We start from the raw sequence: 17,235 nt of genomic DNA, 5'->3' as shown, positions 1-17,235 counted from the left end.
TTGATCCCCTGATTCATGCTGGTATGTTGCATTCACATTTCCAAGTCCTTCCATCCTTGCTTCTAAGGACCATTTTGGCTGTACTTCTTTCAAGACAGATTTTTTGTTTGCTAAGAGTGTAGGCAATTAGATCAAATAAATTTCAGGGGATGGAGGGTAGAGGAGGTGCTTTTAAGCACCTGACATATGCCATACATTGGTCTTAAACATTTTACCTGCATTATCTCATTTCATCATAGTTGAAAACCTCGGTAGGTATGGCGTTATTTCTCCTCACTGGGCATTGTGAGCCCAACAGAAGTCAGCCAACACTAGAAATGCTAGAGTCCTGCCATTTACATTTTTATAGGTATCCTTTTTATCAGTGCTTGCTTGGGTTCATGTAATTATAGAGACAAACCATCTGGTGCCCTAAAGACAACCTTGTCATAGTTTGGGCATCTTGTTTGTGGTTTCTCTGGGCAGCTGAGAACTACATGCACTGTATTTTATCAAAACCCCAGTATCTGTTCAACCTTATCATTCGAGGGAGGTGCAGGTTAATCAGGTGCATTTCATAATTATTATTATTTTTTATTAAATACTTTTATTGGGGGTTCTTACATCTCTTATCACAATCCACACATTCATCCATTGTGTCTAGTACATTTGCACATATGCTCCCATCATCATTTTCAAAGCATTTTCATTCTACTTGAGCCCTTGATATCAGCTCCTCATTTTCTCCCTCCCTCCCCCACCTGTCCTCCTTCATGAACCCTTGTTAAGTTATAGATTATTATTTTCATATATTACATCATCCTCTTTAACCCTTCACCCACTTTTCTGTTGTTCATTCCCCTGGGAGGGGGTTCTAGATTGATCCTTGTAATTGATTTCCCCTTTCTCCCCCTACCTTCCCCTAATCCTCCTAGTATCTCATTGTGGGCCCTGAGGGGTTTATCTATCCTGAATTCCCTGTGTTTCGGGCTCTTCTCTGTAGCAGTGTGCATGTTCTGGTCTAATCTGATTTGTAAAATGGAACTGAGATGATAGTTGGGGGAAAGAAGCATTAAAGAACTAGAGGAAGAGAAAAAGTGACTTTTCCGTATGTGATTTCTTTCAGCCACATTAATTTAGAATCCTGAAAAATTGGTTATTTTTCTATCAGAGACCAACTCTCATGAACAAGCCAATACATGCTTTTCTTCCTTGACGCAAAGGAAACAGAAACCAGTTCAACAACTTTGTAAGTGGGTGCGAAAAGATTGCTATAAATAAAACCTCCCATTGTGCTCTGTGGTCTTGTTTGGCTTGGAATGCTTATACTCAGCAAGGGCTGTGATGGCCTGTTCCTCGTGGTGGGGATAAACTGGCAGCATTTTCAGTCTTCTAGTTTTGATGCTCCGTCAAGTCTCTTTTATGGAATAGACTTTGAGCACTCACTGCCACTTCCCTCTCATCTTGTCCTTCTGCATTACTGCATTGTGTTTAAGAAAGGAAAGCACTCTTCCTTCCAAAGACTGGGAGTAGCATAAAGTAACTCTATCTAATGGCTTGTTTAAATACGCTAGAGCAGCGGTTCTCAACCTGTGGGTCATGACCACTTTGGGGGTCGAACAACCCTTTCACAGGGGTTTGCCTAAGACCATCGGAAAACACATATTTCTGACGATTTTAGGAACCGAGACACCGCTTCTCTATCTGTCTCCAGACAGATCCGCCCACATGCAGATACGCCCACAAAAGAATACTTGGCATGAAGACGCTACCCATGCTATGTCATGCTTCAAGGCAAAATTTCATTTATTTATCATTACAAATAAATATTTCACAATATGTAATTGCCTATTGTTTTTGTGATGAATCACCATGCTTTCATTATGTTCAATTTGTAACAATGAAAATACATCCTGCATATGCAACGAAAATAATCTTATGGTTGGGGGTCACCACAACATGAGGAACTGTATTAAAGGGTCGCGGCATTAGGACGGGTGAGATCTGCTGCCCTAGAACATTGTTCAAAGCAAAGGTCTAGCAACAACACAAAAGGAACAATAGCCACAACTAACGTCAAGTGTCAACATTCCAGCAAAGGAGTAAAAGAGTCTCCATGATGGACGTTCTGGAGCCTCTTGTAAAAATCAGAGACCTTGTCTCATTGAATCTTCCAAAAAGCTAGAGAGAAGATTTGACTATCTTCCTTTTAGAAACCAAACTCACTGCCACCGAGTCGGTGCCAACGCCTGGAGAGGCTATAGGCAGGGGAGAGCTGCGTCACGGGTTTCTGATTCGGTTACTCTTGACGGGGGTTGGGACTCCTGTCTCTCAACCTGTCAATCACAGCCCGAGCAGTAACCACGATCCCACCAGGCTCCACACCAGGACTTAGCTAGTTTCAATGACGGGCACGTACCGACACCTAGGGTTCGGGATATAGAGATAATGATGATTTCGCTGTTCACCATGTGTCAGGTACTTTGCCAAAGTATTTTACAGGAATTCTAATATTTAATTTTCACACTGATGTTACCAGATTTAGTTTCTTGTCTTTCACAAAGAGAAAGATTTACTCTGAGCAGACATCGAGACAGTGCTGGGGCATTTTTATGAGAGGCTCTCAGGAGGAGAAAAGGGAGCCCTGGGCCCAAGAGCCACCAGGTCAGCAATTTGAACTTACCAGCTGCTGTGCTAGAGAAAAGCGAGGCTTTCTACTCATGTGAATACTTAGTCTGGGAAACCCACAGGGGCCATTCTACCCTGTCCAGTAGGAACAGGAAGTTAAGGAACTTCAGTGCAGCAAGCTTTGTTACCACTAGATGACGTTGGTTGCAAAGAGTTCTGGGAATTGTAGTCCTGAGGTCAAGATGTAGTTAATGATATAGTGCTAGTTCTTGGGTTTTGAGGAAATCCCAAACCAAACTCACTGCCATTAAGTCAATCCTGACTCATAGTGACACCCACCCCATGTGTCTCTGAGGCTGCAACATTTTATGAGAGTAGAAAAGCCCAGTCTTTCTCCTGTGGAACTGTTAGTGGTTTCAAACTGCCGAGCATGTGGATCACAGCCCAACACATAACCACGACATCACCAGGGCATCTTTTCTGTGTAAAATAGCTTGAAGATCTCATTAGGGAGAGAGAATCTGACTATAGGAGCTTCTTGAGCCATCATCCCGTAAGGGAACCACTTGTACCTGCGTCTGTGTTCTAGATCTCCACTGGTGTTCCCCTGCTCAGTTTCACTAATATCCAAAAGTGTTTATCTCTAATGTATACAGCAGCAAACTGAGGCTAAGGGAGATTACTCTATTTAAAGCCACATTTATAGTAATTGAGGGCACTGAGACTTGATCTGTTTGATGCCAACAGTCTATGTAGATATTGGAACACTTTTAATAAAGAAAATCTTAAAAAAGAAAGAAAAAAAATTCTATAAAGCACTTGCATTTCAGTAAGCTAGAGAATGAATCTTTTAAAACAACCATTTATAGAGAGAAATATAAGCAAAATGAACTATTAAATCTGATTCCTAGATTATTGTGTAATTGTGAACACTGAACAAAGCAGAAGAAATAGACTAACCTGAGAATTAAAATGCTACTTGAAGACATTACTGGGCCAATAGTCAAATTGGAATGCAGATGATATGAAAGTATTGTATCACTGTCAAATTTTCTGAAGTTGAAAGTTGCATTGTAGAAAATACACATTGCATTTAGTTTTTAAGGGTCCTTAGTCAAAGCCATGTAACTTCCTATCTATTGGTAAATGATGACCGAGTCTAAATTTCTAGAAGATTCTTAAAGCCTTATAAAAATAACAGTGTGGTAGAGGTGTGTGTCGGGTTGTATCTGCTCATCATACTTGTTCATTCTGTACGCTGAACAAATCATCAGGGAAGCTGGCTTATATGAAGAAGAATGGGACATTGGTCACTCACTGGGAGTCCCACCACACCCTCTGCTGCTGATCTCCTGGTTCTGATACCTCAGCTGCCACCATTTCTCTGCCATTGCTTCTCCCCATCTCTTATTGTCTCTGGTGTTCCAGCACACGCTCCACCTCCTGGGTCAAGGGAGGTCTTAGTGCAGGTGTGCCAGGACCAAAAGACATGTTCTGCTTGTAGGTGTTCTTTCTTGCTGATAGAAAGGTGCCCCTGCATTACCTCCAGGATGGTTCATGTTAAGCCTTAGCAATATTGCAACACTGACCAATCTCCTCATAAGTGTTTCATTCACTTTATTTGCATGGTCCCACTCCCACAATGGTGCCGTGCATCTTATTTCCATTATTAGAGGGCACCCAGTCCCCTTGTTGGGTCACAAGCACCGTATTTGCATAGTATCACCCAATAGTTGGTGGAAGTTAAAAGACCATGATGGGAGCGGCCATGTAAAAGTGACCCAGGGTACCACAATCTAGACCCATGAAACCAACTGTTTGCTGAAGACACTGAAACATTCCATAGGTGTTCTCAAATCAACACTTAAAAGCTGGCATTATAATTTTCCTCCTTTAAAATATGAGTTTCTTTCAGTAATATCTTGTATCAAATTAGATTCCTGCCTCTCCCTCCCAGCCAATTTCTCACCCAAACTAGAAGCCAAACCTCTCTCATTGTGTTTGATTCGGGCTCATAGGAACCTTGTGGGAACTCCCCACTAGCATAACTATCATCCACCAAATAACCCTAACTGCTGAACTCTGTAAAGTAGTGGCTCTCAACCTTCCTAATGCTGCGACCTTTTCATACAGTTCCTCATGTTGTGGCGACCCCCAACCATAAAAGTATTTTCATTGCCACTTCATAACTGTGATTTTGCTACTGTTATGAATCAGGCAACCCCTGTGAAAGGGTCATTCGACCCCCAAAGAGGTCGAGACCCACGGGTTGAGAACCGCTTTACGGTGTAAAGTCTCTCCAATTTATCTGCCCTCTTCTAATCCCTCCTGCCATCTTTCAACTGTGGATATCCCAGGATTATAACACCTTCTCATGATTCCCCCAGCCAGAATGAGTTCCGCTACAATGCTACTAATTCCTAAAATTTAATCTGATTTTGTTAATCCTCTGCTTAAAACTTTTAAGTGTTTCCCCTTTGATCCAGATTAAAGTTCAAACCTCCATGATAATATACAAGGCCTATGATCACCCTGGCTTTTGATTATTTCTGTAATCTCACCCCTTTCTTCATGCTGTACCCCAATTTAGCTTCTCTGTTCTTGTGCCAACTTACAACCACATGGGACTTCTTTCACTTCTTTCATATAGGCCTTTACCAATGGCCTTTTCCCATATTCTCTCTGCCTTGAGCATTTCCCCTTAATCTTTCCTCAACAGCTTTTCCAGCACATAAACCTATTTGCTTCAATAAGTGTTATTCATCCTTTAAGTCCCACCTCAGATGGCATTTCTTCTGGTTACATTTCATGATACCCCAAGTCTGATTTGGGTCCTCCTTAATCTCCTTCGTGTGCCTATATCATCCTGTGCTTCTACCATGAATATAATACTTCATAGTAATTGCCCGTCTATAGTTGTGTACTCCTCACTTGATTTTAGGCAAGAACTGTGTATGCTTGGTGTATCCGAGTACCTCTGACACTTGACTTACTATCTGGACATAGCAGGTGCTCTAAAAAGACTCTGTGGATGAATCGTTGAGTATATGAATAAGATATTATCTTGTCCTATAAATGTCACAAGTACTTCTCACCATGTTATGTCATCTAGAAATCTAATTTTTGTACCAAAACAGGGAACAGTAGTCAGAGGAATTCTATCCTTCCTGACTCTCCAGAACCAACTCTGTAGTCACAAATGAGAGAGTTAGCCAGGCATTAAATGCACATTTAATGAAACATACCTGCACCAAACCAATAAATAGAAGTTAATTTAAAGTAATAAAGTGATAGGAGGATAATGATGAAGATGCGCTTGACACATTAAGCATGGACACATTTAGTCAAGATATTTCACAAATATATTGAACACCTTTTATATGTCCAGCAACTTCCGGTTGGGTCATTTAACAAACACTGTCTCTTCCAATGTGTCTAGCTGTTTAGGGACTGCAGCAGAGAACCTTCTTAGAGCTTAAATTCTAGTAGCGATGATTAATCACAAACATGCAAATATAGGAATTCTGCAGTTTTTGAAATTTTGCTTTTATAAAAGACCTACATATGTAGCTGGTTCCTGCTAACTGAAAGAAATTCAAAGGGGCAAAAAGTCAAACTAGCATCCACTTGTGATCCTTTTTTATAAAGAGGTAGGTGCACCCTGACCATTGAGAGTGGCGCCTGTAAAGCCCTTCCCCAGGAACCACAATGCACAAGCATTCTTTCTTCCATCACTCATCACGTTATTCATGCTTTTACTGTCATCAAACCCTCTGCCATCTAGGTGATGCCGCCGTCTCAGGGGACCCTATAGAGCGGGGAAGAACTACCCATGTGGATTGCTGAGATTTTACCTCTTTGTAGGAGTAGAAAGCCCCGTCGTTCTCCCCAGGAGCACCTGGTGGTTTTGAACTACAGACCTTGTAGATTGCAGACCAACTTGTAACCACTATGCCACCTGGGCTCCTTTGCTTTTACTCTAGGTTAGTCTTGTTTTAGGTATTATGTATTATTTGGTATGGTTGAGTAGGTTGTTTTCTTTCTTTCTTTCTCTTTGGATGGGAATGTTAAAAGAAGAATTTGCTTTACATCATTTTGATTTACACAAGGTTTTATGGAAACACTATTTTTGGATAGCTTGCAAAACCTGTAAGAGGATGATGTGGTGGGAAAGAGTTCAGAGAGGGCCAGAATCCTTCGTGTGGACCTGTGAATCCACTCTGTCAGGTCTAACTCAGGCTGGGTATCCATTAGAGTTCTCCATGTGGTTTTGTATTCTAACTGAAAACACAAACTGGGCCAAATATTATAGGGAAGAGAAGCATTGGGGGCGGAGGACAATGGGAAAAGAGCCATGTTCTAGTTCCAACTTGCTGCCCTGGGGTTAACGAGACAGCATTGGATAAACCCTGGAGAACTGGTAGGGTGAGACCTGAAAGGCAGTGGGAGGAGCAAAGCCTTTGTCCCACATAAACCAGCAACCCCGATCAGACGGACCAGACCACCTAGTGGCCCATGTGTCTCTTCCATTGCCCTCCTTCACCCCAGATTCTTTCCTGGTTGTTTCCAAACTAAAGGGATATTAACTACCTCTTGCTTCTTGGTCAGCCATTAGGTCATGCTGGGAGTGCTTTTGCTTTTGAACTCCAGCAACTTTCATCCAAAAGTACAGCACCTGGTGGAAAACTAAAGTCATGAATCTGAGCTTTTACAACTGTACTATCCACCTCTGTATGGTATATGAATATTAAAATAAATATACAACGAAACAAAAACTCATTCTACTTTTCAAGGGAACAGACTTCTTTCTAGGATTGACTATTTGGAGGAAAAGATGTTAAATTCCTTTCCAAAGTAATATTTATTTCGTCTTATTATTCTTTCTCTGATCATTCCATCATTTTCTTTGACTTGATCTCTGTTTTCTCCTCTTCCCGATGTGCATGATCATAAAGATGGTCTTCCTTTTATTGAAAAAAAGTTTTTTTCTGATAAGTATACTCTTTAAGTTTCCTTTGGATGGATGGATAGATAGATAGATAGATAGATAGATAGATAGATAGATAGATAGATAGACAGACAAAGGATAGAAGAGAAACTAGAGAGGAAAATAATATAGAAACAAAAACTGTATAAAGCACATAATTCATAACCAATGAAATTTTATAAGGTGAAACGTTTTACTAGGTGCATAGTAGTATGGCACTAGATCGTGGAAGCAACACTTTGAGTTGGGAGGGAAGAGAAAATGGAGCTGCAGAGAGGTAGGACTTTGTCTTGGACCACATGGCTACAAAGAACACAGAGGGTGACTCAGGCAGATTGCCTCTGAAGTCTGAACTCTCCATCATGCTGCAATGCTTGCTCTCTCAGGAAACCATTAACCAACATCACCCTCGAATGCAGCGGGCAAGCAGTGCAGGAGTGCAGCCTGCAGAGGAACGTAACAGGAAGAAGGAAGAGAACTGAAAGCACACACCCCAGCTGCTCCGAGAGATCCCCACACACCCCACCGGGAAACCACAAAACCTTGTTTCTGTAGTTAGGCAGCATGCTCAGGAGAAGAAAGAGGAGGAAATGAAGTCCTTATGCAGCAGATGGCTGTGTCGCTGCTGTAGCTCTAGTGCCCAGCGCAGACCTACCTCAGGCACATGGTTATAAAATAAGCTCCGTTCTTTTCTTGTTTAACTTCAGTGACAGTTGGCCAAGCCTATGATCAGTTTTATGTTCAACACAGAGGCATCCATTGCAGTCCCCTCATGGAACCTGCTTTGCCTTCCTCTCCTTTCCCAACCCCTTGTCCTGGAGCCCCTGCCACCTTTTGCTCCGGTTTCTGCTAACGTAGAGCACCATTGAGTTTTCTGACATGCTACCGTATTTGGTGTGCTGAAAGCTGTTTTATACAAGCTAAACTTGAAGGAATTTTGTGAGGGATTTATTTTGCACACTTGGTATGTCCTATGAATCTCTGCCAGTGATGATTGCTGCCTGAATTCATTTAAAGCATAAAAATCACTCTTAAATATACCCTCAATGAGGGAATCCAGGCCAGCTGATCCTTCAGGACCAGTGGTGCGAGTGGCAATACCAGGAGGGTGGAGGGAGGGTGGGGTGTAAAGGGGAAACCGATTACAAGGATCTACATGTGACCTCCTCCCTGGGGGATGGACAACAGAAAAGTGGGTGAAGGGGACAGTGTAAGATATGACAAAATAATAGTAAGTTATAAATTATCAAGGGTTCATGAGGTGGGGAGAGCGGGGAGGGAGGGGGAAAAATGAGGAGCTGATACCAGGGGCTCGAGCTGAGGACAAATGTTTTGAGAATGATGATGGCAACAAATGTACAAATGTGCTTGACTCAATTGATGTATGTATGGATTGTGGTAAGAGTTGCAGAGTGGTAGAGAGAGATGGCACTTCCAACTCCGGTAAACAGTTACAGACTTGGAAACTCCCAGAGGTAGGGGCAGTTAGAGCTTGCCCCACAGGGTCGCTCTGAGTTGGCCCTATGGAAGTGAGTGTGAATGAGTGACAGCCCCTCCCCCACCCCTCCCCACGCTTCCTAAAGAAGCCAGCTCGAAACTTACAGAACCTGAAGAACCAAAATGAAGTTCAGTCCCATCGTGACTTTGAACCGGAGCAAAAACCGGAAAAGGAATTTCAATGGCACCTTCCCACATTCGCAGGAAGATGATGTCGTCCCTTCTTTCCAAGGAACTGAGACAGAAATACAATGTTCGGTCCCTGCCCACCCGCACGATGATGAAGTTCAGGCTGTGCGAGGACATAAGTGATCGACATTGAGCGGGTGCAGCCGTGAGATGAAGCTCACGGCACCGCAGTCCATGTGGCCGTCGCCCCAGCCAGGTGGTTACTACGAGGTTCAAACTGGACATCGACCGCAAACAGATCCTGGAACAACGGAAAGCCGCATCTCGCCAAGTAGGAAAGGAAAAGGGCAAATACAAGGAAGAAGCACTTGAGAAGATGCGAGAGGAAAATATCTGTACAGAACTTCCATTAAAACCGGCACATTTGGGGGGGGAAAATAATAACGACCCATCTCACAGAGAAAGCTACCTGTTTCCTCTGACCGTGAAAACTGCTTTGCCTTGAGTCCAACCCTGGTTCAGAACTGGCACCTTCTCTGGATCAGGATCCTGGTCTCATTCTTGCGTTCCCTGCCCCCATCCGTGGCTCTTCCCCGGAAAGGGAGAGTTCTCCAGGGAGCATTTGCTTAGGGTTCACACTCCCAGGAAAACTCCCATCTCAAGTTAAGACACTATCCGGGGAATTGTAATGTGATATTAGGAAAAGTGCTTTTTAATAATTCTACTTTCCAACAATTAACAACTATAAATAGGAAGACTACATGCTTCCAAAATTACCCTAACCACAGAAAGAATTTTTTACCATACAGTTTTACCAGAAGGTTTATCATTGCCATCTTAAAAAGGGGGGGAGTACGGGTCGGGTTGAGTTTGAACACGCGCTAATTATGTAATCTAATATGTGTATCATTCATATAACAATAAACCAACAAACCTTGACATTTAAAATTAAACTTATAAACTCATTATCAGAAACTGGCCACTCTACTTGGTATGATAACAGATATAATTGAAATAAAATAAATTAAATTAGACTAAATTAAGCAAGCTGGAGTAGAATAACGCCAGGAGAAAACGCTAAAAGGAGAATGAGAGGAGCTATAGAAGCCACCTCATTCCTGAGGACATGTGAAGCCAGAGCAACTCTGCAGCCTGGACCCCAAATGTGATGGCAACTAAGAGTCATGGCCACGAGCCAGCACGGTTCATCGAACACTATGCTCACAAGGTAACTATAAACAGCTGAAAACATACAGTTAAAAATTGAGTTGAACTTTCAAAATCTTAAAAGGAATCAACCTAGATGGCCAGTGATTTGAGCTTAATTCCTCTGATTAGCTTCCTAATGAAAGCAAATTAGAAAGACCAAATGGTAAGACATTGGAAAATAGATGTGGCAGATGGATGTCTGTAGGTTAAATAGGTAGGCTGATAGATGATTGATAGATAGATAGATAGATAGATAGATAGATAGATAGATAGATAGAGATACATATAATAGATCATTTGCAATGATACCTGTCATAGGACCAGTTCATGTGTTTTATATGGGTGAGTGTGTATGAGTATTTTTTAAATCATTTTATTGGGGGCTCGTACAATTCTTACCACAATCCATTCATGCATCCATTGTGTCAAGCACATTTGTACATTTGTTGCTATCATCAGTCTCAAAACATTTGCTTTCTGCTTGAGCCCTTAATATCAGCTCCTCATATTTTCCTCTCCCTCTCCTACCCCCTCCCTCATGAACTCTTCATAATTCATAAATTATTATTATTTGGTCATATCTTACACTGTCCGACATCTCCCTTCACCCACTTTTCTGTTGTCCATCCCCCAGGGAGGAGGTTATATGTAGATCCTTGTAATCGGTTCCCCCTTTCTACCCCATCTTCTCTCTACCCTCCAGTTATTGCCACTCTCACCACTGGTCCTGAAGGGGTCATCTGTCCTGGATTCCCTATGTTTCCAGTTCCTATCTGTACCAATGTACATCCTGTGGTCTAGCCAGATTTGTAGAGTAGAATTGGGATCATGATAGTGGGGGGAGGAAGCATTTAAGAACTAGAGGAAAGTTGTATGTTTCCTTGTTGTTCCCCTGCACCCTAACTGGCTCGTCTCCTCCCTGCAACCATTCCCCTTACTAAGTATATGAGTATTTTTAAGTTCTCTGTTATAATCAAATATAATGCAAATAAAGGTAGTGTTACCATCTGTAAGAATGGCTTGTAAGCCATGCTCTGACCTGCTCTAGATTCAAAAGGAGGTGGCGGAGGAAGAGAATCACCATCCCCATTAGCCTTAAGTTGATTCTCATGATGCACAGGTCAAATATGCTTCCACCCTTCCTAACTTTACAACCAGTTTGACACCAACTGTCTAATCTCTGTTTATCTGCTGGATTCAAAATTAAACGCAAAGGTCACACAGAGCTCACAGACAGTACTCATAATTATGTAAGTTTTTAGGGAAGTGAACAGTTTACAATTCAAGATCAGAAATGCTCAAGATATAGGTCTGCCAGTCGGGAACACCACATCTCAGCCATGCCTCGAGTCATCCTACTATCTAGCCCTTGGCCTCTCAGTCAAGTAAATGTTATAAATATCCGTAAGTGCCAAAGGGCACACACTCTGTCATAACCCTCAGCCTGACTGTGTTCATTAACACATATTGTTTGGGTTCCAAAGAGTCCATTTGGTCTCATGGCCATTGTATGTGCAACAGAAGGAAACATGATCTGGTTCTGGGCCAATTCCAAATTGATCTTATGTTCAAGTGCATCGGAGAAGCCATTGTGTCAATCAATCTCAAGGGCCTTCTTTTTTGCTGCCCCTCTATTTTACCAAGCATGATGTCCTTTGCCAGGCACTGGTCACTACTGATGTCCAAAGTACTTGAAACGAAGCCGTCACCATCCTTACTTACAAGCAACATTCTGGCTATACTCCTTCCCGGAGAGATTTCTTCTTTGGCAGTCTCTGTTACTTTCAGTCTTCTTAGCCTGCACCATAATTCAAATGTACCAATTCTTCTTGTTCTTCTTATTCAATGTCCAACTTTCACATTTGTATGAAGTCATTGAAAATACCCTTGGTTGGGTCAGGCACACCTTAATCCTCGAAGTAACATCCTTGTTTTTCAATACTCCCAAAATATCTGTGCGGCAGATTTACCTAATACAATTTATCTTTTGATCTCTTGATTGTTCCTTCCATAACCTCTTGTCCATTTATCATGATGTTATCTATCGGCCCAGTTGTGAGGATTTGGGTCTTCCCTCCACTGAGTAGTCCATACAGAAGGCTGCAATCCTTGAACTTCATGAGCACATGCTTCCAGTTCTCCTCATTTTCAGAAAGCTAAGTTGTGTTATCTGCACATAGCAGGATGTTGATAAGCTTTCCTCCAAGCTGGATGCTGCCTTGGTCGTCATATAATCCTGCTTCTCTGATCATTTGCTCAGCCAATAGATTGAAAAAGTATGGTGAGAGGATACAACACTGACATGCAACTTTCCTGATTTTAAATCATGCAGTATCTCCTTGTTTGGGTCACGTGATCCATCTGGCCTCTTGATCCATGTTCAGGTTCTATAGGAGAATACTGAAGTGCTCCCATTCTTCTCATGGTTATCTGTACTTTGTTAGGAGCCATATCGTCCCTATGCATTACATATAGGGGCCAGAATTACAGTACAGTATTTCACAAATGCAGAATAGTCACATCAATCACAAAATGGAGAACAAACTACACAATTGTAGGATTCATGGCCTAGCCAATTGGATGCATATATTTTTAGTAACAAAATTCAATGCAAACAGCCCTGTTTCTATATATTTTGAAAATGCTGAAAATGATTGTGTATTTTGTTTTGTGAATTTTATTCTTGTAACATGAAGTCTTGCTAAATTAAAAAAAATCCAAGTCATTCCCAATGTCCACCTGCCGCTGCTGCTGCTCCTGCTGTGGGAGTTTGCAGCTGTGCTTAATTGTTTCAAGATGAACAAAGATAAAAACACATCTTCTATTCCTTCTTTTTGTTCACCATATAAAACAGCAGGTGAGATATTCTAGGTATTCTATACATAGCTAGTTTATCGAACCTTTGACAATAATCAGCATCTGCTAGGCTGGTTGTAAGGATAACATGTGAGTGTGACTTGAAGCACTCTGTAAAGGACAAGGCAGTGTGCATATGTAGGCACTGTTACTATTAGCATCACTTGAATGCTGGTGGAATGATATGATAACAACACAGCAGCAGCAGCAATGGCACATAGACATCCAGTTGGCTTTTTTTCTTTAGCAAGACTTCATGTTACTAGAAGAAAACTCAGAAGACAGATAAAATACAAGCATATATACCTTTCAGCATTTGTAAAATGTACATAGGGGGCTCTCTTGAATTGAATTGTGTTGACAAAAAATATGTGCCAACTTGCCTAAGCCATGATTCTACTCCCCCATGTGGGACTTCAATCAGCTAGCTGTGTCATTAAGGAATAGAAATTAATACCTATGGTCTAAATCAACTGGATGGCACTCATCAAAAACAACAGCAAAACAAAACAAAAAAACCAACTCCAATAAAATAGGTAAGTATAAATAAAACCAACACAGCAAAATACCTACTTGTAGTAAAGAACCATGACCTTTATGAGAAGCTTTTCAGAAATTTTACTAAAGGCAGTTATAAGATTTGCATCTACTACCACTACCACTAAAACTACCATTAGCACTACCACTAACTACTGGAGCCAAATACAGAGTTGGGAGTGGGTGCCACCAGGGAGTAGTGGTTCCATGGTAGAATTCTCTTCTTTCACTTAGGGGATCTGGGTTTGGTTCCCTGTGGGACACCTCATGCTTGGCCATCACACATCTGTCCATGGAGGTTTGTGGGTTGCTATGAAGCTGAACAGGCTTCACTGGAGCTCCCAGACTTAGATTAACTATGAAAAAAGGTCTGGCAATCTATAAGTATCAGCCAATGAAAAGGTTATGAATCACAGTGGTCCAATCTACAACCTATTATGAGAGGGCACAGAAATGGACAGCATGTCATCCAGTGTCCACTCCATGACCTAAACCAGTAGCAGTGGCTACAAAAGTAGCCCCATCGAGAAAACGGTGGTTATGCTGGGGTGCTGTCCAGTTGATTTTCAACTCATGGCAGTCAGATATGATCGGAGAGAGCTTCCTCCACTGGACGTCTGGGTATCTCACATACTTCGGACAAGTCCTCGCTAAGGGACAGTTTGTTTGGTCAAGGAGAGAACTAGAGAACAAGAGGAAGCCCCTCAGTGAGATAGGTTGACACAGTAGCTTCAGCAGTGGACTCGTGAAGTCGAATGGCAATTGAGACTGGCCCAGGACTGGGCAGAGTTTTGTTCTGTGCACTCTGCTTTTTCCTATGAGTTGGAATCCACCCCACCGAACCTGGCAAGAGTGGTCTTCAAAGAAGCAAGCCACCAGGTCCTTCTGCAGAGCCACTGGGTGTGTTCAAACTGCCAGCCTTTTGCTGACCGTGGAGTGCTTTACTGTTGAGTCACCAGAGTCCCTAATAGAGAAGATTAACCCACTGGCATTGAGTCAAGCTTGACTCAGAGCGACTCTGACACTTTTTAAATCTTTCCAAGAGCAGGCAAGCTCATCTTTTAGCCTTCTACCAACTAGTAGGTTTGAACCACTGACCTTGTAGTTAGCCGTACAATACCTACTTGACAGTGCCACTATTATACATTTTTGTTTTGGAATGAATTTTATTACAAATTTATCCATTTTCTTCATTAAAAAACACCCACGACAAAAATGGTAGCCTGGTCTCATACTTATTAGACATATTTCATAGCATACTATGAACCTGTTAGAATTTAGCAAAAGCTGTCAGTTCTATATCTCATGCCCAAATCTTGGAATTATACTATTACTTACAGCATCAGAATAATGAGCTGGTGATAGCATGACTTCTTTTTTCTTTAGGATGGTAGTCAGTTCATTAAAGTGCAGCCTCACAATTTCTCATGAACTTGCCTACCCTTTTAACCTGTCCCTGAAGCCCACCTGCTTTGCATATAGTAGGCTTGCACTCACAGGAATCTTCTCCCTGTCCCTAAATAATTGGTGTGTATCTAAGTGAGTTGCCTTTAAAGAAACTCATGAAAATGTATTGACAGATGAGAATAAAAGAGAAGCATCCATGAAAGTCTTCTCCATTATTCTGGAATTCAAGACATGAACAGGTGTCAAAAAAAAGCCATGTTCTAAGCCCTTCCATTTGCTTCTGTAGGATTAAGAGGGAGTGTGGATTAAGAAGAGGCTATTCTTCTTGTTGGATGTTGTTTCCCTTCCATCCAGTTAACATCTGTCTCTAGTAGCCCTGCTAGCACAGTGTGTTACACGTTGGGCTGCTAGCCACAGGCCAGCAGTTTGAAACCACTAGTTGCTCCTCAGGAGAATAGAGAGGCTTTCTATTCCTGCAAATAGAGAGGCTTTCTATTCCTCTCAGACACTCACAGCGCAGTTCTACTCTGTCCTGTAGGGTCACAGTAAGTCAGCATCAACTTAATGGCAGTGAGTTTGGGGTCTGGGGATTCTCTAGCCTGTAGCCAAGCGGTAATGGGAGATTTGCTGGGTTATTGAATGTCAAACTGGTGATCTGCTCTGTAAATCTTCATCTTATTGACAGTAAAAAGTTTGTTTTCATCTGTTTTTAAAGAGGGAGGCCAGTAAGATTGTTAGAGCTATTGTGACTATTTTTCACTCAGTCCTCGAGTGTTCAGCATTACGATTTTATGAGGGACTCTCCCCTTGAGCTAATAAGGAAAAAAAGAAATAACTAATAGTAAGTACAAAGGAGCATGCACTATATTGTTATGAGGCAATTGGGGGTTCTGGAGGGAAAAATCATCAAATTATGTGTGGAGAATGAACGAAAACCAAACCCTCAGCCATCAAGTCAATCCCATCGCATAGTGACCCTGTAGGAGGGACCCTATGGTGGGTCTGTAGGACAGACTAGATCTGCCCCACAGGTTTCCTGGGCTGTCATCCTTATAAAAACAGACTACCTCATCTTTCTTCCACGGAGAGGCTTCTGGGTTTGAACTGTTAATATTTTGGGAAGCAGCTGAGTGCTTCACCAACCACAGTGCCACCAGAGGTCTTTGAAAATGAAATAACAGCACTTAAATTATTTGCAAAGAACATAATTAGTCTCATTAGAACACAGTTTATCAAATCCATAGCCTGTTGATGCTGCTATTACTACTGCAGAGTAGCAATTTGTTAAAAGCGGCCTTGCCACTGATTAACACAAGGATAAGAAATCATACAGAAGTTGAATATTGGGTTGTTATCTCATTCCATGATAGACTTTTGAGAGTCAGCTTAGTAACATAATATGCTGAGCATATCGGCACTCTTTCCAAAATGTGCAGGGATCCAAGAGCAAGTTCACACTCCCACGGAGACTGTGGTGGGTTTCCAGGTGCAGAAACAGAAACTGAATCTCCTGCATTGCCACCAGGGGTCAGGGACTGGCAGAGGAGAGGGCACACTCAGAGGAAGTGTTGTATTACCAGGGGAAGCACGCCAACCAAAATTCCCCTCTCTTCTTCCTGAGAGCAGCATAGTGCTGGCTGAGTAGAGTTGAAGGGAGGACCTCAGAAATGTTCTGCCCACGTAAAGGTATGTGGAATATGCTCAGCATTTAAACAAGCCCTTGCGGAAGGTGCTTCAGGCAGGCTTTGTGGGGAGTGCTTTACAGTACATAATTCCGACGAGTAGCTATGGGCATCTGTTTGCACAAAGGGAATGTTTGATGAGGAAGGTGGGGCAAGCTGTAAACGTTCACAATCCTAAATCTAATGGATGGAGGAGACTTCCTATGGGTGGACACTATGTCTCTGTGTCCTGCTGCAGGTACTGCTGGCGGCTGTGACCCTGTAAGCCTCCATCTCCTGAAATAGATTTCGACATACCAATGTTGAGTCTGGGTCCAATTTCCT

At 42.2% G+C, this 17,235-nt stretch overlaps 1 protein-coding gene across 5 annotated transcripts in view; it reads left to right on the top strand.

Moving 5' to 3' along the window:
• The window catches only part of OXR1 (oxidation resistance 1), a 620,623-nt gene that overhangs the window by 474,298 nt on the left and 129,090 nt on the right, over positions 1 to 17,235 (top strand). The window contains exon 1 of one of the 5 annotated variants that reach the window (XM_045287230.1): positions 16,862 to 16,915. The exons of 3 other annotated variants lie outside the window; for them this stretch is intronic. In XM_045287230.1, coding sequence (XP_045143165.1) covers positions 16,897 to 16,915 — 19 coding nt within the window. In that variant the 5' untranslated portion in view covers positions 16,862 to 16,896. Of the gene's footprint in view, positions 1 to 16,861; positions 16,916 to 17,235 lie in introns of those variants that run through there. One more of the 5 variants, XM_045287213.1, reaches the window with a different exon arrangement.

This window comes from Echinops telfairi, unplaced genomic scaffold, assembly GCF_000313985.2.
Source record: "Echinops telfairi isolate 266 unplaced genomic scaffold, ASM31398v2 ScPeMD7_1;HRSCAF=3_0, whole genome shotgun sequence".
Classification (NCBI taxonomy): Eukaryota; Metazoa; Chordata; class Mammalia; order Afrosoricida; family Tenrecidae; genus Echinops; species Echinops telfairi.
The sequence above is the reverse complement of the archived record's forward strand: the minus strand, read 5'-3'. Positions and strand labels throughout refer to the sequence as shown.